Raw genomic sequence first — 21,705 nt, 5'->3', positions numbered from 1 at the left:
GTTTAGTTAGTTACTTAGTTTTTGGCTTCCTGTCTATAAGGAATTCTTGTTACTTTTTGGTGCTTTTAACCTGTCCTACCCCAAGAAATTAATTAAACAAACCTCTTATGCTTATGTCTAAAGGCCAGTTAACTGTAAGTGAGCCTCTGAGAAGTTCTCCCATAAGTGAGGTGGGATGACCTAGGGACTCATTCTTCAGTTACCTGGCGGGTCTTTGGCTTCCTTTCAGCTCCCCAGCTGCATTTCAGATAATTGAAGTTGTTTTATTTATGACCTCTGAACACAGCGGATACTATTATCCAACATGGACCTATATCTATTACAAAACAAAATGTTACATGGTTACAGTAATCACTGCCAGCTTCTACTAAATGCCTCTTCTGCCCCACTGTTATTTTATAGACATTGTCTCTCTCTAAAACTCTGGAATGTAGGTGTTCTTGTCTCCATTTTACAGATGAGGAAACTGAGACTCAAAATTTCCACACCTGGCCAAAGACATTCTGTGAATAGTTCACTTCACGTCAACATGGACATGTTGAGCATGGAAGTCTGATTAAAGATCTATACGCAATATCTAACTTAAGAGAATTAGGAACAGTTTCCCACTGTGTCAAACAGGCAGCTCTAATAAAGATGCCTGGAGTGGTCCAGCCTGGGAGGAACTGGGCAGAGCACCTGCATCGCACACCTCCAGGGGGCAGCCTTGAGTTGTGTTCAATCGGGAGGGTACTCCCAACAGCATACACGTTGTACAGACAGCTGGAATGGTGCCCTGGGATTGCAGCAGAGGTGAGGACTGTCAGGTAAACAGCAATGAAAAGCCCCGCGGGAAAGATCAGACATGAGACAGGAGAAGGACAGGGTGTTTCCTGGGACTGGGATTTAAAACAAGGGTGACACGTTCTCAAGCTCCCTGCCTTTCTCTCTGCGGGGTGAGGAGAACTTAATGCTGCATATCACACACCATTCTTTTTGGTTGAGATGGGTAGACTGCATTTAACTAACCAGAGTGTCAAAATCCATGTCGAGTTTTTAATTGCCTAATAAAGTGAATTCTCCACAAACTCCACTCCGTCTGGAAGCCTCAAACAAAGGTGATCCAAGTAAGTCACAGGCCTTTGTCCAGCAATCCTTTTTCCCTAAGACTCTTTCTCAGACATTAGCCCATGGATTGGGACGGTGGGCCGGAAGGGGCCAGCCAGCCAGGAACTCCTCCCAGGCCACAAAAGCCCCGCGGATCTGAGAGGCCTCATAAGGACCAGCCAAGACTGAAACGCAGGTCTGGCCGTATTTGGTCACCGTCCCGGATGGTGGCGGGGCAGGCCATCATGTCACATCTGGGAGTTTTTCAGCCCACACGTGGGGGGTAATTCTCAACCACAACCTCTGTATGTGGTAGCTGCAGATGGAAACAGAAACTAGTTAGAAAAATGTGATTCTTGCGCAGGGAAGTCGGAGCACAGAAGAGTTCAGAAGTGGGCGGGTGTCTGTGTTAAAAAAAAAAAAAAAAGGGTGGAAACCCCACCAGCCAAGTCTGCAGAAAAAACTAAATGAAGTCTGCCTATCTCGGGGCCGGAGCCCCTCCCCTCGGGCCGCGCCGAGGAGTGTGACACAGGTGCCGCTTCCTCCCGGCTGCCGAGGGCCAACCACCGTCCCCCGGGCCGCGCCCCGCACCGGTCGGCGATGAGCAGCCCCCAGGTCACACCGCCGCCCCCGTCCCCGCCCCGCCAAGGTGAGTACTCGCCAGGGGACGGGTCCGCGGGGGCCGAGCCGGGTTGGGGGTGGTGGGCAAGGAGCCCCGGGGTTCCGGCCGCGCCCGGCCTCCTGGGGGACTAGGGGCCCGCCCGGCCGCGTCCCCGGGCATCGCGGGGTCCCGGGCATCACAGCGCCCCGGGCATCGCGGGGTCCCGGTCCGGAGCCCCGAGCCTGGTAAGCGGGCTCCGCGCGCCCTGGGCCTGGAGAGGCCACCACCGCCCCCGCGGCCATCCGCTGGCTCTCTGTTTCTTTGTGTGCTGTTGGGGACGCGCCTGTGGCCAGAACTTTTCCCCTAAGAGAATAAAGGGGGAGAGGCAGATCGGTAAGCAGCGCAGAGAGAAAGCAAAAGTTGTTTGCCGGAGCTGCCCGGGCAGGACGGTGGAGGCGCGTCCGCAGAAACTCTGAGTTAACTCCGCCAACTTCCCGACTCTCTCCCGGGGCGGGAACCAGCCGCACGCCCACGCCCATGTTGCAGGGATCCGCTCGCCTTGACCGTTCGGGCGGTTGCAGTTCTTCAGAGACTGTTTTCTTTCTTTCTAAAACCATCACATGCTTTCTTGCGGAAAGGAAATCGCCGTGAGATTCTCTGTGAATCTCAAAAGCAATGTTCCGAAACACTGTGGGCCTCCCCCGCCACTGGGCTTATGAAATAAAGAAGTAAAATTTTATTTAAAAAAAAAAGAATGTTGATCCCTCCCTGGTTAGGTCTGATCGTATGAAACTGTCAGAGAGGAGACATTCTGAGTCTAGAATGTAATCACGTTACGTAATTAACACGATCATGATATGGGTTTATACGTCTTTAAAAAAAGAACAAGGTTGTGTGGCCTTAGGCGGCAAACTTGAGCCTGGGTGAGCGCGGCTGGGTCTGTATCTGCATGCTCTGCGCCTCTGTGTGTACGTGGCCAGGTGTGTACGGGTGGGTGAGGGCCCTCGGCGCCATCTGGGTGTGCACAGAGCACCTTGTGGAGTCAGGGCCTTGCTGCCTGCATTGGGACCTCTTGCTACAAGGACCTGAGGCGAGCCCACCTCTCTTAGCTACAGTTTCATCATCCGCAAAGTGGGAATAGCAGGATAGTGTGCCTCTTTGGTTGTGAGAATTAAGTGCATGTCAGCGGCTCAGCGCAGAGATGAACACGTGTTAAGTGCTTGATAAGTGTCGGGCATCCTTATTTTCATTTTACATCATGCTGTGGATCCATGAGCTTGTGTGAGTTAGTGTTTACGCGTGTGTGTCTGTGAGGGTGAGTCAGACACTAGTGAGCGAGTGTGTGTGTGTGTGTGTGTGTGTGTGTGTGTGTGTGTGTGTGTCGGGACCAGGGTTAAGGGGACAAGGCACTGTAATTATTCCAGTTCAGGCACCGAGGAAGTGCAGGCCTACAGCCATTCCTGTGTGGAGAGGACAGGCTTGCTCGGGGAGCCTTGTCCTGCCCCCCCACCCCCACCGCACGCCCCCGCCCCCTCCTCCCCCTGCGGCAATTCTCCAGGATTCAAGTTTCAGACCTTGACCAATGACTGCAGACACTTCCCTTCCGGAACTGGTGGGGATGCAGCCCTTACTTGCATACCATTCCAGATTACCCTTAGGATTGACTTTCTGGCAGGATCTCTGCTGTGGGAGAACCACGGGGCCCTATTTCGCGCTGCTGACTCAGGCAGGATGTGTCTATATCCTGTCTCAGTTTACATCACTGCCCCTCAGAACCAGACGTTAGAACAGAGAGGACCCTCTGCTCCCTCCCGGCCAGGCCTCCCCTAGCCTAGCCTTTGGGCTCTTGGGTTCAGCCAACTCCCATAAGCCCAAAGGCCACATTATTGCGGAGGAGTCCTGTGCAGAAATCCATTGCCTTGCCCTTGGAGGGAAGGGGTCAGGCTCAGCAAGGAGATGGCCAGGTCTGGCAGCTTTATATAGAATGTGCCACCTCTGGGAAAAGCAGGGAGGGTTTTGTTCAGTGCCAGATGACATTCCATCACAGCCATTGCGCAACCCCTCCAGATATCTGTGGCTTTGGGAGTCACATGGCCTCGGCACAGCCAGCAGCTGGACCTTCCAAGGGTGCCCAGAGTTGCGCAGTTATTTCTGGGGACTTGCAGTGCCCTCTGGGAAACAGAAGTGAGGGGTAAGAGATGTTCTGTGTTTGCAGTGGGAGCGCATCCGCCCATCCACTATGGGGAGAGAGAGAGAGGCCCTTCACTAGCACAGAGAGGCTGGCAAGTAAAATCGGTTTGCCTCTTTGGGTGGCAGATATATAGTCCATCAAATGCCCTTCGGAGACCCCAACCAAAACACCTTTCAAAGAGTGAGCAAATACAACAGACCCAGTAAGCACAGCTACAAACCAAACAAAGTTAAACAATGCGTGAAGAGTTCAGAATAGAAAAGAATAACTTTCTTCCCACCTCCAGGGCAGTAACTTTATTCATTTATGAGACTGCTTCTAGAAGTATTATATGTATATACAATTAATTTTTCGTTGGCAAAATGAAAAACATATTCGACTTCATCTTTTTTGTTCATAAGACTATATCCTACAGATTATACCTTATCACCATATATAGACGCATCCTTCTGGGGCTGCACAACATGAATATTATAAATGAATTGGTTATTTTATTTAACCAATTCCTCCACAAATGGACATTTGGGCTGTGTACAGTCTTTGATTTCTTTTTTTAACCACAGTGCTGCCATGACAACCCTTGTAAGTAGGGTTTTGCATGCATGTGTTTGTATACCTTTAGGATAAATTCCCCCAGAATTTTAATTTCTGAGACCAAGAGTATGTACATTTACAATGTTAGTAGATACTGAAAAATTACCCTCCAAAAGGTCACATGAATTTCTAACACTTGCCAGTAGCCAATGAAAATTGTTATTTCCCCACATCCTCATTCACACTGTGTGGTTTTTATCTTGGCCAATCTGATGAGAAAACCATGTTGTCACCTTTGAGTGTGCCTCTGTAATTACACGTGTTTTTGTACCTGTGTAAGATATTGTATTTCTTTTGCTGGGAAATACCTTGTATGGCCTTTGCCCACTTCCTACCAGGTCCCTAACCAGTGAGGAAACACGCCCCAGAAGTTAAATGATGTGGTGTCCCTTCTCTCATGGTGAGTAAGAGGGTGGACCAGAGCCCCACACTGGACTGTGCTGTGGAGTCAGACCAGATGTGATCTCATCCCCGACACTTACTGGCTTTGGGGAGGTGCACAATACCTCGGAGCCTCGGTTTTCTCATCTGTAAGTGGGAAGGATAACAGCGGCTTGGCAGGAGTCACGTGATGAACCAGAGACTAAGGACCTGGCACCGCGCCCAGTGTTAGCGTTATTTGCGGCTCTTGTTAACAGAACTAATCAAAGCAATCCTGGCCTGCAGGTGCTAGTCATCTCCAGAGTCTCCCTAGCAGACGGCAGCTGGGTTTGCTTTTGATAACGTAAGAACAACGTCAGTACCTCTATGCCAAGGCCTGTGGTCCAGCCTTGCATGGGTCACTCCTCTACAGCCTGGTCCCACAGGCATATTCTCCCCTGTTTTGCAGATGAAGCCCTGGAGGCTGGAGGGTGATGACCTTCCCCAGGGCTCCCAGGTCCCGAGGGCACAGCCAGCCTGTGGACACAGGCTGTGAGACCCCAGAGCCAACAGAGGCCAACCTAAGGGGGGCGTTAGAGTGCATGTGGGCCTGCTGGCCCTGTGTGCCAGGCGGGGCCTTCTGCTGCCCACACACCGTGAGAACTGTGCCAAGGAAATCATGGCTATGGCTTTGCACAGACACTCAGAACCCGCTAACGACTCCACAGATTTTCAGCCAGGCCTGTGGTCTAACCTCGGCCCATGGCTGCCCGACCTCACTCCCATCTCTGTGGTCGGGCCTGACCCACACTGGGCCAGCTGCTGCCCTCCACCCTGCCTTCCACAGCCCGCTCAGGTTGACATCCCTAGGGCCCCTCTCTGTGCCTGGATGGCCCTGTCCCTCCAGCTTCACCCTCACGCCTGCCTGCTTCAGGCCCTTGGGCGCTCTGGGTACCGCCCCCTGCACACATACACCTACTGGTCAGTTAAGGCCTCCCTGGGCCCTCCTGACACTAGAAAACCACCCACCCTGGCCCTGGGGACACTTTGCAGCCCCGACAGATTTCTGAGTCTGTCACCTTCCAGGAATTCTGACTTCCAAGAAGCTCTGTGACCCCACCTGTCCCCCGCCACCGGGGCCTAGCTCAGAGAGGAGCTCAGCCAGCAACTTGGACACGAACAGGTGGCTGCACAGACAACCCAAAGGCCAACACTTCCAGGCCCACGTCCGCTCCAGAGGCCAAAGGCCCCTTTTAAAAATCATCTGCTCAATAGCTCCTAATCCAGAACTTGGAGGGCAGCATAAAATAAATTGAAATGGACCAAAGAGTCAAACCAAAACAGATTCTCAGAACATGCTGATGGGCCCCAGCCATCACCGCCTAGCTCCCCTTCCCGCTCAGCACCGATTGGGTATTTCATCTTCTCCCTCCTTACCCCCCATCCCCTCCCCCTCCCGCCCTCCCCCATCTTTGCTTAGGGCTTCCTTCAGATCATTATGTAATCTGAACCTCTGCAGGAACACCACTTCCTGCCCTTAGTCATTATCAATTTTAATTTGGGTACCTCCTTTCAGAACGAACGTTAGCATGCCGCATCTTAGCCAACGGCAGATACTGTCAGGGGCCAGTTCTCTCTCACCCCAGCGAGAGCCTGAGCCCAAGATGCTAGGTCCCTTCACAGACCCAGCCTCACACAGCTCCCCCCGACCCTCCCTCCAGCCACCAGAGAGCCTGTGTTCTGGTTCCCTGCGCTCACAAACAGCCACCCACCTGCCTGGCCCGGTGATGGGTGTCAGAGCATCATTGGCTGCCCACCTGCCTGACTCTGCAGCTCTGCCCTTCCTCCTGGCCCGACATCTTCTGCAGCTCTCATTCATGACTCTTTAGGACTGACGAATTGCTGGAGGCTCAGCGTGGACTCCTCTGAGAGTTAAAGACTCCACGGGGACCTAGTCATTAGGGGCCCCCCGCAATACTGTGAGATCCACCTCCTGGAGTTTGAGCAGGTGCCCACGGTAAATATCGGAGTAAAGTCTTCTTGAGTTTCTGGCAGGAAGGAGGGGACCAGCGCACCTGTTCTTAACAAAGCCTGGCCTCAGGGAAGCTAGTTAACCAGAGCCGAACCGATGGGATACTATCAGAGCATAACTGACCTGGGGGAAGGAAAATACCCAACTCCAGCTCACTGTAGCCATCTGGGCCCACCTGCAAGGAGAGGAAAACACGGAGGAACACTTGTGAAGTTCACGCTCCAGAGGGATGGGCTACAGATCTCATCCTAGGACCATAGGGTGCTTCCCCTCCCCCACACCTCGCCACCCCATTACAATAGGTCCTTTTACCCAATATATGACATCTGGCTGCCAAGAAAAATTACAAGACATACTAGAAGGCAAAACACACAGTTTGAAGAGACAGAGTCAGAACCAGAACCAGACATGGCAGAGATGTGGGAATTATCAGACTGAGAGTTTAAAACAACTGGAATGAATAACTGTTTATGATGCTTTTATTATAGTCCCTGTCTTGTATCTGCCACATATCCCTTCTCTTATTGCCAAAACATTGCGGTCGGCATACTCTCTGGGGCTCAGCGGACACACCTGTGACCCCTGCCAGGTCTCTGAGGGAAGGAGGCTCGCATTTGGGGGCCCTTGGGAGGGACACGCTCTCGGCAAGGTTGCCCCGTCACCTCACTGCACCCACCACACCTGATGGAGGCATTTTATCTCCACTGTGATGGACGGACTGGCATGCCACTTGCAGGGAGCACAGCTGGGACCTCCTACCCTCCTTCTCCTTCATACAACGCCCACTTTTATGAGGGTTCAAGTGTGCGGCTGCCAGCTGACCCTGGGCCCCAGCACTCCCGCCATGGACGCTGGAATGGAGAGTTGTCCTATTTTACCCATAGCTATGGGCACATGTGTTCTCAGCAGTGTCTTAAAGTGAAGGCAATTGTGGTTCGCCAGATCAAACCCAGGTAAACCATCCTGCCTGCCTGCCTTCTGTGTTGGATTCCAGTCTGTGACCTCTGTGTTCACCAGGCAGCAAAGTCCACTGGCTATGAAAGGCCCTTTCGCTGGAGATGCTCACCAAGCACTCTCACTGGAACCGTACACAACACGCACAGCCTTTAGCAAGCGTGGGCTTCGAGCTCAGTTCCCCCTGATGTACTTTTTGAAGACATTTAGTACAAGCTACACTTGGCCTCAATTGGCTAGTGATGAGGAGGTTAGAATACCAGCTTTAGAGCTCAGGATTTGGGTTTGAATGTGGACCAGCTCTCACCTGGCCGTGGCCTTGAACATGGCGCCCGCCCCGTGGCATCTCAGCTCACAGATAAAACTCCTAGTATAGTGCCTGGTCCGAGTTCACCACTGCCCCTGCCTGAGTGGTTGAGGGTGCCCTCAGTGAGTTCTGGCTCACTCCCCACTGCCCAGCTCCCTCCGCATGCCCTGCTCCTGTCCCTGTTTGCTCATTTGCCACTGAAAATAATACCAAGGAGAGGAGGCACAGTCTGCCCTGGTCCTTGGGTTCCAGGTGGGCAAGGCCCTCAGACCCAGCAGGGGAGCTGCCTTTGCAATAGCCCTGGGATGCTGTTCCCTTCTGAGCTAGGACAGCTGCCTCCAAGGCATCTGCTCCTTCCTGCATTTATCAGAGTGGGCAAGGTGGTCGGAGAGCAGCAGAGAGCATGTGTCCTATCCCACCAACTATGTGACTTTGAGCAAACCTTTTACCCTCTGCAGTTCAGTCTCCTTACCTGGTACCCGAGGAGGACCACACTTGCTCCCCCAGCCTCACCTGAATGCCAGCCCCTTAACAATAGGGGTCTCAGCTGCCTTGGGGAAGAGTAGCCTCCTTAAAAACACTCATGGATCAGCTCGGTGCTTTGTGACCACCTAGAGGGGTGGGATAGGGAGGGTGGGAGGGAGATGCAAGAGGGAGGGGATATGGAGATATATGTATATGTATAGCTGATTCACTTTGTTATACAGCAGAAACTAACACACCATTGTAAAGCAATTATACGGCAATAAAGATGTTAAAAAAAAACACTCAATGAATGGATGGATAGATGGAGGGATGGATGGATGGAGGGACAGAGGGAGGGAGGGATGGATGGATGGATGGAAGGATGGATGGATGGATGGAGGGAGGGAGCGATGGAGAGATGTGAAGGTCCAACCAGTGTAGACAAACCTGGTCTACACAGAGAGTGCTGTCGGTCCCATATTCACCTGCGTCCTCTCCCAATCCTGTGTAAGCCCTGCCCCCTCGGGGGCCCACAGTGGCCTCTGGCTCAGCCCACTGACCTTTCCCCACCTGGCATGCCTTGTGCACCCCAACCTGTGTGCACATGGGGCCCCTTCCCTCCCATCTGGCCCGCAGCCGCTCCATCTTTCAGTGTCTTCTCTCACCAGCGTTTTTCTCTTTCCCTTGATGCTGCCATTGGATGGGTGCAGAGCTGGGCCTCCCCTCTCTCCTGGGAGGGGCCCCTTCTCTCCCTTTCCAGCCTCTTCCCCGTGCTTGAACTCCTGCGAGGAAGCTGGGCCTTCTCTCCTTTGATCGTGCCGTGGGACTGACTTGTCATTTGAATGGCCCTCCTTCAGCTTCTGCCAAAGTTCTCATTTTAATGAATTCATTTCAGCTTTGGCTGAAAATCCCAAGCTGTCATTTTTTTTTTAATTTTACAGTCTCTTTTGTTTTTCTTTTCTACAAATTCTGTAAAGTATCCTGACCGACTGTCTCCCTGACTCAAAGCGTAGAAAGTCGGCTGCGCTCTGCTTAAGTTATCTCATTTCACCCTCTAGCAGCCCTACGGCAAGTATTTTTATCTCCATTTTGCATGTGATGATACAGAAACTCAAGAGGCAACGTGCGTTGCCGACAGCCGAGACCCCTCACTCGTGCACAGCAGGTGTTTCTAGGAGGGGCTTAGGCAGGGCCACCTCACACATCAGGCACAACACTTAGAGCTTTTAGAGAACCACAAAAAAGCTTTGGTTCTTTTAAAATCAAACGGGAAAAATGAACTTTTAAGACTAAACCTTGCATTTGTCTTTATATCAATGCCCCTCTAAAATACAATTGTTAATATCTGGGGGGAGAAGGGACCAGGAAGGCAGAGCACCTAGGCCCACGAAGGCCATCCTGTGGCCCCGGCTCAGCCCATCCAGGCCCCGGGGCTGGGTGCCCACTGGTCCCTGCACGGCCCGGCCGCTCTCCCTGCCCAGCGCCCAGAGCCCTGATCCTCCTCTGCGTGGCTTCCATCTCGAGACCTCACACCCCCCCACCCCCAGCAGTGCTGCCCTGCCCGACCACGGCAGGGCCCCTGGGCTGGGCAGCTGCAGTGTCTGCCCCATGCCTGTTCTTTGCCTTTACCCGCAGGAGCTTGCGAGAATCCAAAGAAAATGCTTGAGGATACCCAGGACTCTCTCTCTCTCTCTCTCTCTTTTTTTCTTGGCCACGCAGCATGCAGGATCTTAGTTCCCCAACCAGGGATCGAACCTGTGCCCCCTGCAGTGGAAGCACAGAGTCCTAACCACTGGACCACCGGGGATTTCCTATCTCTATCTCTATCTCTGTCTCTATCTCTATCTATCTCTGTCTCTATGTCTATCTCTGTATTTCTCTTATCCTCTTGCTTTTTTAAGCGAGGAAGTTAGGCTATTCTTCACTTCAAAGTTTAAAAGTAAGTTTCCTTTGCCCTGTTTCATTATGAAAGAAGCAATTCCTGTTCACTGTACAATTATATATACAAGACCAAGAAGAGGGATATAGGAAGATTCTCGCTAGAGCAGAGGTGACTTTCAGGTACCCGTGGGATAGCCAGGTGACAGCTGGAAGGCAGTTCAGAAAGAGACCCAGGCAGAGATAAAGACGGAGGACCTCAGTGTACAGAGGCCACACAGCGAGGGGCCCGGGGGGAGCCACGAAGCGCCTGCCAAGGCCGCACGGATCTCTCTGGATGGTGGGTCTCAGCACAGGTGCAGAGGCGGTGTGGGGAGTGTTCTTGGCCACGCCCGGGGAGGATACACATGGTACCTTGTTCAACCGGAAGATGTTACCTGGATGTAGCTATTATTAACTCCAGAAATAGATATTATTAGCTCCATGGAAATACGAAAACTGGGGTTCAAAGAGGTTATTCCCCCAGGGCCTCACTGGGCATTACTGGCACTGTCCAGCTTTGAGCCAGGTGTGTCCTTCTGCCTCTGGGATGTGGCAGCCCACCGGGCTGGGAGGGGTTTGCCCACGACCCCCTGCCCCTCTGCTCAGCTCCACGCGGCCCTCAGGTCACTCTCCTGCCTCAGAAGAAAAAGCCATTCTTTATCCACCCCACCCCGGGCCACTTGTGCCGGCTCCCCTCTCCTCTGCTGGCCCCCACCTGGCGGCCCAGCAGCTGCTGATGAGATGCTCCTCGTGGCCCACAAGGGCTGGGCTGTGACCGGGCAAGTGCAGCCAGCTGAGGCCAACCCACACGCAGTTCCCACCCTTCCCCGGGGAGGCAGCGGGCAGCTGCCTCTCAGGGTCACTGCCAGGGCACCAGGAGAGAATAACGCCTCCACCAATTCCTGGCCAATTTCTGGGCTGCCTCCACCACAGACCCACCCCTGGGCCGGCAGCACTGTCTTTTGTTGAAGTATCACCAGTCACGGGACCGTTCCTGCACTGTGTGTTCTCCTCTGCTAGGCACTTTCAAATCTAGTTCCTTCTTCATTCAAGAGTCACTACTGGCTCTTTATCCATTCTGTATATACAAGCTTTCATCGGCTCACCCCAACCCCCAGTCCGTCCCTCCCCCAACCCCCTCCCCCTTGGCAACCCCCAGTCTGTTCTCCTACTGTATACCACAGAGAACTATGTTCAATATCCTATGGTAAACCATAATGGAAAAGAATATTAGAAAAGGAATATATATATATATGTGTATAACTAATTCACTTTGCTCTACAGCAGTAATTAACACAACATTGTAAATCAACTATACTTCAATAAAAAATAAAATGAAAAAAAAAAGAGGCACTACTCGCCTTCTCTGATAGGTGAATAAAGAGAAGCTCAGAGAAGTTAGGAGAGTTTACACAGCCAGCTGTAGTACATGGAGTGCGGGTCTCTGCTTCCCTTGGGGGTGCACTGTTTCTGCCATGGAAACTCACTCATCAGGTTCTTAAGTGGGGACAGGATGGGGTGATGTGGAGGAGCTAGTGCTGGGACTTCAGAGTCACCAAAAGGAATGAAAGCCACCCATCCCTGAATCTCCAAAATCAGTGGCTTCCCACCTGGGGTCCCCACCCCGAAAAACACACACATTAAAAAACGATGTCACAGCTACAAATCTCCACCAATTCTTTTCAGGAGAAATGACATTTCTACAACATAAATTCTTAGATGAAGTCTGGAAATATGAAAGCAATAAAAACCCATCTGTTATAGTGGAGTTGGGGAGAAGAGGCCTGGTGACCTCACTCCAGGGCCCCCTTGTGATGGTCACTCTCAAGTCATCGCTGGACACTGAGGGCTTCACGTAACCCAGTCTGCAGCCTCCTAGCTGGTGCCTCCCAGGACGGTCACCTGATGTCCAGTCACTATTCGTCATCAGTGATGATGCTTTGGGGCTTGCATCTTAGAGGATCCTTCCATATTAGACATTTCCATCACATGAAGCCGTAAAATGCCTTCACTGGTTCAATTATTTGCCTACAGCCAGACTGCAGTGTACACCTAGCTCTCAATCACTTTACCAATTAATTCCCTGAGAAAGGTTCTTATCAAACTTCAAGAGTCCATGAAGAAAATCTGAAAAGTTAGAAACTAGATGGATAATTCCATTAGGGAAACAATTTATCCACAGATGTTTACTAACCACCGTGTACATCCGTGATTCATCAACAGAAGCTCATAGGCTTATGATGTGTCTGTCCTGTCATCTGCCCTAGGGATGCAGGAGGAGACAAAGAAAGTCTAAGACAAGATCCCTGCCCTCAAAGCATCGTTGGGCTTCTTGGGGCAGTAAGACACACATCATGACAGGAATAAAAAGCATCCCATCCTCCTAGTGAGAAATTTCTTATCACAGGAATTCAGGTTTCAGATCGAATTGCCTGTGTCTTCTTGATATTTAAAGAAGATATCTAGATATTTAAAGAATAACTTAAAGTAAGATAACTTCTCAAATATAAATTGCTATCTAAAATTAGCTAATATTGACAGCTGGTATTAAATTATGGTGAATTTCTCCTTAACCAGATATAGGTTTATCTTGTTGAATTAAGACTTTGTGCTTGAAGAAGTTGTAAGTGACCTGTCAACTGAAAAAAATGCACAACCGGGACTTCCCTGGCGGCACAGTGGTTAAGAATCCGCCTGCTAATGCAGGGGATACCGATTCGAGCCCTGGTCCGGGAAGATCCCACATGCCGTGGAGCAACTAAGCCCGTGCACCACAACTACTGAGCCTGTGCTCTAGAGCCTGCGAGCCACAACTACTGAGCCTGCATGCCACAGCTACTGAAGCCCACACGCCTAGAGCCTGTGCTCTGCAACAAGAGAGGCCACCACTATGAGAAGCCCACGCACCACAACAGAGAGTAACCCCTGCTCGCCATAACTAGAGAAAGCCCATGCATAGCAACGAAGACCCAATGCAGCCAAAAAAATTAATAAAATAAAATTTAAAAAATTATTTAAAAAATAAAATTAAAAAAAATGCACAACCTAAAAGTTGAGAGTTATGTTTTATTCAGTGGACAAATCTGAGGACTTAAGCCCAGGACACAGCATTCCAGATAATTGTGAGAAACTTTTCCAAAGAGGCAAGGTGGGGAGCCAAGATATATAGGAGTTTTCGCAACAAAAGACCAGGTAGTCAGAACATCAAAAGATTACTCTTAATCAAAGAAAACCAGACATGTCATGTTAATGAATTTAGTGCTTTTCTATGTATGGGAAGATGCAAGAGTCTGGGCTCATTGAAATCATTCCTTTGATACGCACCTCAGCTATCTGGGGCCAGTGTCCTGTGCTTTCTCATCCTGAGTCTCCTCAGGGTGCCCCGTTGAGGGGGGGCTGCAGCGGCTGACTGCTGGATGGGGGCCTTCCTGTTCCATCCTGCGTTCTCTCAGGACTCACCGTCTGGGAGGTTGTAATGTGATGGCTTGATGGCTGCAGCATCCTCTGTTTACTGATACGAGAGGCAATATTTAGTTCACAGACCGATGCTGATTGTTGAGAACGTTCTAACTCTAGGGAATGACTTAAGTCAAGACAAGTTGCAAGGATGTAAAAATACAAAAAGTACTGCAAGTATACGGGGTACCTGCTGTGAGCATGGATGGGCTGGTGTGTCTTACACGCTGAGCAAATGTTGGTTCGGAGTGTTCGTCCCTTGTCACCCTCATCCCTCACTGTGAGTTGGGTCTGTGGATGGCGCCTCCATCTTCCAGATGCGGGACAGGCTGTGAGTGGCAGGGCTGTTATTTGAACCCAGATGCTCCAGCCCTGAGGCTGTCTTTTAAGCCCTGCTCACCGCCACCATTTGTATGTGTTGGAAATGGGGAGTTTCAAAGGGGAACAAAATTATCTTTCACAGGAGTGGAAGAAAGTTGGTTCCAACGCAATTTTAAACTACACTTATTCATATCAGGCTTTGGTCACCACCCCTGGGTCATTTCCTATTTAAGAATCTTGGAGCTTCTGAAAAGATCTTCTGGAACATGCTATTTTTAAAGAACTCAATTGAGTGAAATGATGTTTGTTCACTCACTGAAAAAGCAAACAATGCTAGAGAAATTCAGAATGCCTCTTTGAGGACAAGGCAGTCAAAGGCAGATGAAATCCATGGTTTTCAGTCCAAGTTCAGACACTCTGGAAGGCTGTATTTCCCACACAGGGGCACTTCCAGGCTGTTTATTTCCTGAGGCTCTGGCCTGTGGCCAAATCTTCACCATCCTCTGTGCTTTTGGTAAAAGCCACGGGGTCACACTGCCCTGAAGGCACAGTTATCTGAGTTCCTGCCCTCCTTGCCCTGGGGCTCTGGGAACAGAGGCCTGACTGTCTACACAGATAAAAGGCTGACCTCTCACTGCCCTGCCTCCTGCCCAGGGGCCCCATGGTTCTCCTTTGAGCTCCCTTGAGTGGGGCCCTCCCTGAGGAGAAATGAGAAGAGGGTGGGAGTTCTCCTCTAACTCGGTTTCTGACGTCTCCTGAGCCAACTAGCTCCACTCAGGGACCCTTGTACCGCAGCATGACGCTGCCCAGACCTCCTCTGGCCTCCCTGGAGCAAGCCTTTGATGTAGCCAGGATGTGACCACTTGGATAGGCCATTTGTCTTGTTCTGGGACCTGACATCTCAGGGCTCAGGATTCCCTGGAGAGACTCTCTATGACGGGGCCTTGCCAGTAAGTGCAGCCAGCCAGGGGAGGTACCCAGGGCCCAGTCGGAGAGGCCCAGGCCACAGCCCTCACCAGCAGAGATGGCCTCAACCCCATGCAAGGTTTAAAGGCCATGCCACCTCGCCAACCACTGTCTTAACCCCACCACTAACCAGTGCAGGTGAACTTGGGATGGTGACTTCACCCTCTTTGGCTTCCACTACCCTGGTGCCTGCATCCTCTCAAACGCATGGGGTGTTCAAGATGCAGTGAGCCCTGGGTGTGGCCTGACTCTGGAATCTATATAAAGTGGCCACAGTAGTGGACAGTGGCCTGTGCTCTAACAGCTAATGATCACACAGGTTGAAAGTATAGGCTGCGAGTGTGACAGACCTGGGTTCAAGGTGCAGGTCGGCCACTCAATGGCTCCATCCCCGTGGGCACCTTAAATGAGAAGATGTAGGTAAAGGCCCAGGCCTAGCAGGGGGCAAGCACAATGCAAACGTTAGCCTGAGAGGGAAGAGAGAGACTCAGTGACACAGAGACGTAAGCCCGGGGTCTGCAAACAAAGGCCCACAGGCCAAATCCACTTGCCACCTGTTTTTATAAGTAAAGTTGTATTGCAACACAGCTGCGCCCATCTGTTTGCACGTGTCCATGACTGCTTTCATGGGACAATGGCAGAGTTGTAGCAGAGACCACATGGCCCACAAAGCCTAAACTATTTACTATGTGGCCCTTTATTTAAAAAGTTTTCTGATCTCTGTCTTGAACCAATAGGAGCATCTCCAGTGGCTCGACTTCTAGGCCTAGAGCCTACCTGGCCCCACTGCACCTCTCTCTGGGGAAACCATAGCCTCATGCGTGGATGAGAAGCCACGGAAGAAAGCCCTGCAGCCGAGGCCAGGGACCAAGCAGCAGCCAGGGAGGCCCATCAGGCCAGGCCCAGCTCTCACCTGGGTGCGGACGGAGTGTCTCAGTCCCCTGACCTGATCCACCCAGGCTGCCAAAGGGAAGACCCCTCTCCTGGCCTTCACCTTCTCTTGCCCTCTTGTCACCCCCTCTGTAGGCACAGGCGGCCAGGGCCCTCCTGCTGCCCTGCAGAAACTCCTCTCCCCAACTAGGCAGGTGTAGGAAAGAGGGCCACACACCAGACAGGCTCTCCCGGGACCAGCCAGCTCTCCCCCCTCATTCAGAAAACAGGGCTTCTCACTAGCACCCAGACTGGTGTTGGGCCAGGAGCATTGTTCTGAACTTGTTTTTTTTTGTTTTAACTTTTTATTTTTTATCGGAGTATAGTTGATTAACAAGGTTGTGTTAGTTTTAGGTGTACAGCAGAGTGCTTCAGTTATACACGTATCTCTTCTTTTTCAAATTCTTTTCCCATTTAGGTTGTTACATAATATTGAGCAAGGTTCCCTGTACTCTACAGTAGGCCCCTGTTGGTTATCCGTTTTAAATAGAGCAGTGTGTACATATCAATCCAAAACTCCCTAACTATCCCTCCCCCAACCCTTCCCTCCTGGTAACCGTAAGTTCATTCTCTAAGTCTGTGAGTCTGTTTCTGCTTTGTAAATAGGTTCATTTGTAAGATTTTTTTTTTTACGATTCCTCATATAAGCGATATCATATGATATTTGTCTTTCTCTGACCTACTTCGCTCAGTGTAATAATCTCCATGTCCATCCATGTTGCTGCAAATGAAATTATTTCATTCTTTTCATGGCTGAGTAGTATTCAATTGTGTGTGTATGTGTGTATCACATCTTCTTTATCCATTCCTCTGTCGATGGACATTTAGGTTGTTTCCATGTCTTGCCTATTGTGCAAAGTGCTGCTATGAACATTGGGGTGCATGTATCTTTTCAAGTTAGAGATTTTGTCTTTTCTGGGTATATGCCCTGGAGTGGGATTGCTGCAAATGGCATTATTTCATTCTTTTTTATGGCTAATATTCCATTATATATATGTACCACATCTTCTTTATCAAACTTACTGACATCGCTCCACATCTCAGGAGGTTATTATCCCTCTTTTCAGATAGTATATGGAGTCTCAGGGGGGAAAAGTGTGTCCACACCTCACCAGTTATAAAGCAGTGGTTCCTGAGTTCAACCATAGTCTCCCTGAGTCTACACCCACGCTCTTTGCCTCTGCCACCGGCACCAGCAAGCTCTTAGCCCAGAACTCACAGTGCATGAGCCTGTTTTGAGCACCAACTGTGTGTCAGGCCCTGGGGATGTGACAGAGGACAAACCAACAGTCATCCCAAAAGGGAGCTTATGTTCTAGTGCGGATGGACAGATGGACACAAGACATGTGGGTAAAATGCTCTGTAGGTCAGATGGTGCTGAGTGCAGGGAGGATGATCAAGCCAGGAAAGGAGAGAGGGCGGAGGGACGAGAGGGGGTGCCATTTTAAAGGGAATCTTCACTGGGGAAGGTGATGTTTAGGAAAGACCTAAAGGAAGCCAGGGAGCCAAACACGGGAATATCTGAGAGGAGGCATGAGAGGCAGAGAGCACAACACATGCAAAGGCCCTGCGGTAGGAGCAGGCTTGGCCTGATCAAGGAACTGACGGAGGCCAGTGCCCTGAGGAGAGGAGAGTGGAAAGTGGTAACTAGGAGATGAAGTCAGACAGGTAAGGCGGCAGAGGGACGATGGGACTGTGTCCCAGCACCCGCTGGAGCACCTTCCTGAGTCTCCCCTGCCAGAAGTCTTCTAACCCCGAGAGAGGAGCCCCTCAGCCTCTCCGCTAACACTCTAGCAAGTCCCTGAGTGAGCCGTGACATGGGGTAGGAGCTGAGAGGGAGGGAAGAGGATGGCAGAGAACTCCCAAGCGGTGCCTGAGATGCAGGGGGAGACGGGGGGACTTCACCAAGTGCCCCGTTTGCTCTCAGCTGCCCTGAAAGACGCCTCAGATGCAGGCACACGTGTGCACACACGCACATACACACACACAGAGGCCGGCTTTCAGAGCTTCTCTGAAACTGCTAGTTGCACCTTTCATGTAGAGCTTTTCCGCAGGACCGTGCCGGGCTCTACAGAGAATGAGTGTGGATGCGGGGTCCCCAGTACCTGCCGTCACAGGCACTCCGGACCCTTGGGGACCAGCTGGGAGTGTGAAGAGATGGGACAGAGCCCCACCCAGGGCCAGAGTGGGGGTGCGTTGGTCCCTCCCCTGCAGCTCTGAGTCCACACAAGCCCCGGGGACGCAGCCCAGCAGAGGGCCCGGAGCAGCCCCCAGGGGTGGAGGGTCTGGCCCAGCAGGGGTGGAGAAGAGAACCAGGAAAGGCTGTGGACAAGGGTGGTCTAGAGCCCGAGGCTCCTGGGGTCCATGCTGCCACCTGCCTGGGGAAGGAGGTCCCCACAGACCCCTCAGCCTCACCCAGAAGACACAACCGGCAATCCCAGAGAGGCTTCTGAAAGCCGGCTTCTGTCCGTGTGTGCCCGCGTGTGCCTGCATCCCCAGCGGGATGAAAGAACAGCCTAGAAACACAGGCTCCTTCTCCCTGAGATCGGAGAGGTGGCCAGCACAGGCTCCTACAGCTCAGGTTGGAAGCCGGGACTCTACCACCTCAGTCTCTCTGCAACCCGTATGTCAGAGGCACAAATTAATACAACTCTCTGCAGAGGCAGGTCCCTCCAGCAGCCAGGTTCATAAGGCAGGAACAGAGGTTGCGAGGTTAGTCTCATCTGCTTTATATTTACACACTGCTGTGTTTAGTCTGCTGAGCAGCCCGGGAGCCGTCCAGTTAAGTGACCAGGGCCGCGTAAACACGACCCAGGAGCTCATCCGGGACGCTTCCTGTCCTCGGATAACGTGATCCCAGCACGAGACTCCAGGTGCTACTCAAGCGACTGGCTTCTCACCTCCACCAACAGCCCTGCTGGAAGTCGGGCCACCGGGCACCCGTCTGTACTCGGAACTGCTCGCACATACCAAGGCACGAGCACATTTCTTATCTCGCCAGGTCCTCACCGCAGCCTGACACAGGCCGGAGGGCGTGGAGCGGGCGTCAGCATCTCCTGAGTCTCTCTAAGCCAAGGTGCCAGGGCGGGCTGTCCATGTGCCCGCTGGGGAAGGGAGTGCTCTTATACACCGCTTAAAAGAGGGGTCGGGGTATCACACAGCTCGGTGTCCTGAGTGTTCCTGGAAAGGGGATAAAGTGACTGTCCCGAGGCCACACCGACAGCAAATGGCAGAGGCAGGCCCACGTCCCGGTGTCATTCGATTCCAAACTCTGCACCTGGCAGGCTCACCTACAGGCAGGCCGTAGCCTCCCCACATGGTGCCGTGCGCTTTATGTGCTACGAACCTAAGGGGCTTTTGTACCCAGCCCTAAAAAGGAATGAAACACTGCCATTTGCAGCAACACGGACGGACCTAGAGATTATCACACTAAGTGAAGTCAGACAGAGAAAGGCAAATATCATATGATATTGCTTATATGTGGAATCTAAAAAAAAAAAAAAAAGATGCAAGTGAACTTATTTACAAAACAGAAATAGACCCACAGACAGAAAACAAACTTATGGTTATCAAATGGGAAAGCGGGGAGGGATAAATTAGGAGTCTGGGATTAACATATATACACTCCTATATATAAAATAGATAATCAACAAGGACCTACTGCATAGCACAGGGAACTCTACTCAACATTTTGTAATAACCTATAAGGGAAAAGAATCTGGAAAAGAATTTATATATATACATACATATAATAACTGAATCGCTGTTCTATACACCTGAAACCAACCCAACATTGTAAATCAACTCTGCTTCAATAAAAAAATAAAATCTAAGGGGATAAATGCTTCACGCTTAAGCATGGCCTGCCCCCCTGAACACACACAGGTGGGGAGACCTGGCCGGCAGCGCCCTCAGGGAGCCCACCTCTTTGCTTTCAGCTCAGGTCCCGCCTCGCTCCTGAGCGGGGTCACCCGTGGCGCTGCCCTATACCAGCAGCGCACATAGCTTGGCTGTGTCTGTGTGCAAAGGCGTTGCATTTCTTCCGGCTTTTTTTTTCCTTCCCTTTCTTCACACTGATGGAAATGGCTCCTTCACCCAAGGTCTGCCTCTGATAAGGCTCCAGGCGGTTTCAAGAAAGCAGAGCTGAGCTTCTTATCAGGCAGCAGCAGGGGATCTGGTGCCAGCACTGGGCGGGCCTGGTGCTGATAAAGTGGTCCTGGGCCCAGCGCTCACCAGATGCTTTCTCAACCTGCCCCTAGGGCCCAACCCGTCAGAAGTGTGGGCAGTGAGACCCAGGAAGCTTCTTTGCTTTCTTAGACGTGAGAGCTGACTTCCAGTGACCACAGGCCACAGGACCTGATGGGGAGCAAATAGGGACAAAGTTTTGGCGTGCAGGCTGATGGGGGGAAAGGGCCTCAGGAGGCCTTAGGGCTCCGGACAAGGCAGTGGGAGCCGGGTCCTCCCAGGGGCGTATCGGGATCAAGTGTGTGGTTTGAGCCCTTCCCTGTGAGGCACTACTGTTCCCAATAAGACAGTGAGACTAGGAAAGGGTGGGGGGGGGCGGGGGGTGTTAAGGCATTTGGTCTAATGGGGTGTGATCGTGTTTGAAGCAGGTTTGCAGCCCCCAAAGCTCAGGCTGCCCACCCTGCTCCTGGAAACTCTGATTTGAAGGAGATCAAGGAGCTCATCCTTCCCCCGACACTCCACACACGCTGCTGGAAGACAGAAATTCTACCTTCAAACGTTAACTTCTTTTCCTTTAAGCTTGGGTCCCTGTTAAGCTTCCTTGTCCTTAGAGTAGGACAGACTGGGCTAGCTGACTGTTTTGTGAAAAGTGACTTGGCCTTTCTGACCTTAGTTGTCCCATCTATAAAATGGGCTTGTCATCCCCGTGTCCAGTGCCCTGCTGGGAGCACCCAGGATTTCACAGGTGGTGGGCATCTCACCACGACTGGCCGCCAGGGTCCGCCCTACATTGGAAGGCAGGGCCAGGGCCTGGCAGCAGGGTCAGCAGTAGAGCCTTAGTCTGGGTTTGAATCCTGGCTCTGTCCTTGGCTGCTGTCTCTGAGCTTCAGTCTTTTCATATTTAAAGCAAGGATGGAAATGCCCGGCTAGCAAGGTTGTTCGGGGGAGTTCAGCTCATGAGAGGTACTTGTGATTTGTGGCTGTCCCACGAGAGCGGGTTTTGAGTGAGAAGCATCTTGAGTGTGAGATGACGTGAGTGAAGCCCCAGCACAGGGCAGACCCATAAAAACAGCGGCAGGAGCCCAGCGATCTCCTGGCTGCCCTCTGCTCCAGGCCGTTATGCACATGGATGCATACAGGGCTAAAGGTCCCTCCAAGACCCGGTGGAGACAGTAGCTTTCCATGCAGGGTGGTCAGGCAGGGCCACCTGGCACCATGGGCCAGCGACCGGAGGTGCAGCCACCGAGGGGGCCCTCAGGATGGGTGCAGAGGGGTGCGGCTGCCTTCAGATGAATTGCAGGAGTGCTGTCAGAGCAAACGTCATGGAAAGGATTGGC

General features: G+C 51.8%; 1 protein-coding gene across 1 annotated transcript in view; it reads left to right on the top strand.

Moving 5' to 3' along the window:
* The first annotated feature begins 1,532 nt into the window (after positions 1 to 1,532).
* The window catches only part of GYPC (glycophorin C (Gerbich blood group)), a 42,272-nt gene continuing 22,099 nt past the window's right edge, over positions 1,533 to 21,705 (top strand). The window contains exon 1 of the mRNA XM_082465953.1: positions 1,533 to 1,735. Within this exon, the coding sequence (XP_082322079.1) occupies positions 1,687 to 1,735 (49 nt within the window). The 5' untranslated portion in view covers positions 1,533 to 1,686. The remainder of the gene's footprint in view (positions 1,736 to 21,705) is intronic.

The sequence above is a fragment of the Balaenoptera physalus genome (genome assembly GCF_965194825.1).
Source record: "Balaenoptera physalus genome assembly, chromosome: 6".
In the NCBI taxonomy this organism is placed as follows: Eukaryota; Metazoa; Chordata; class Mammalia; order Artiodactyla; family Balaenopteridae; genus Balaenoptera; species Balaenoptera physalus.
Note: the sequence above shows the minus strand (reverse complement) of the source record. Positions and strands in the feature narration are given on the sequence as shown.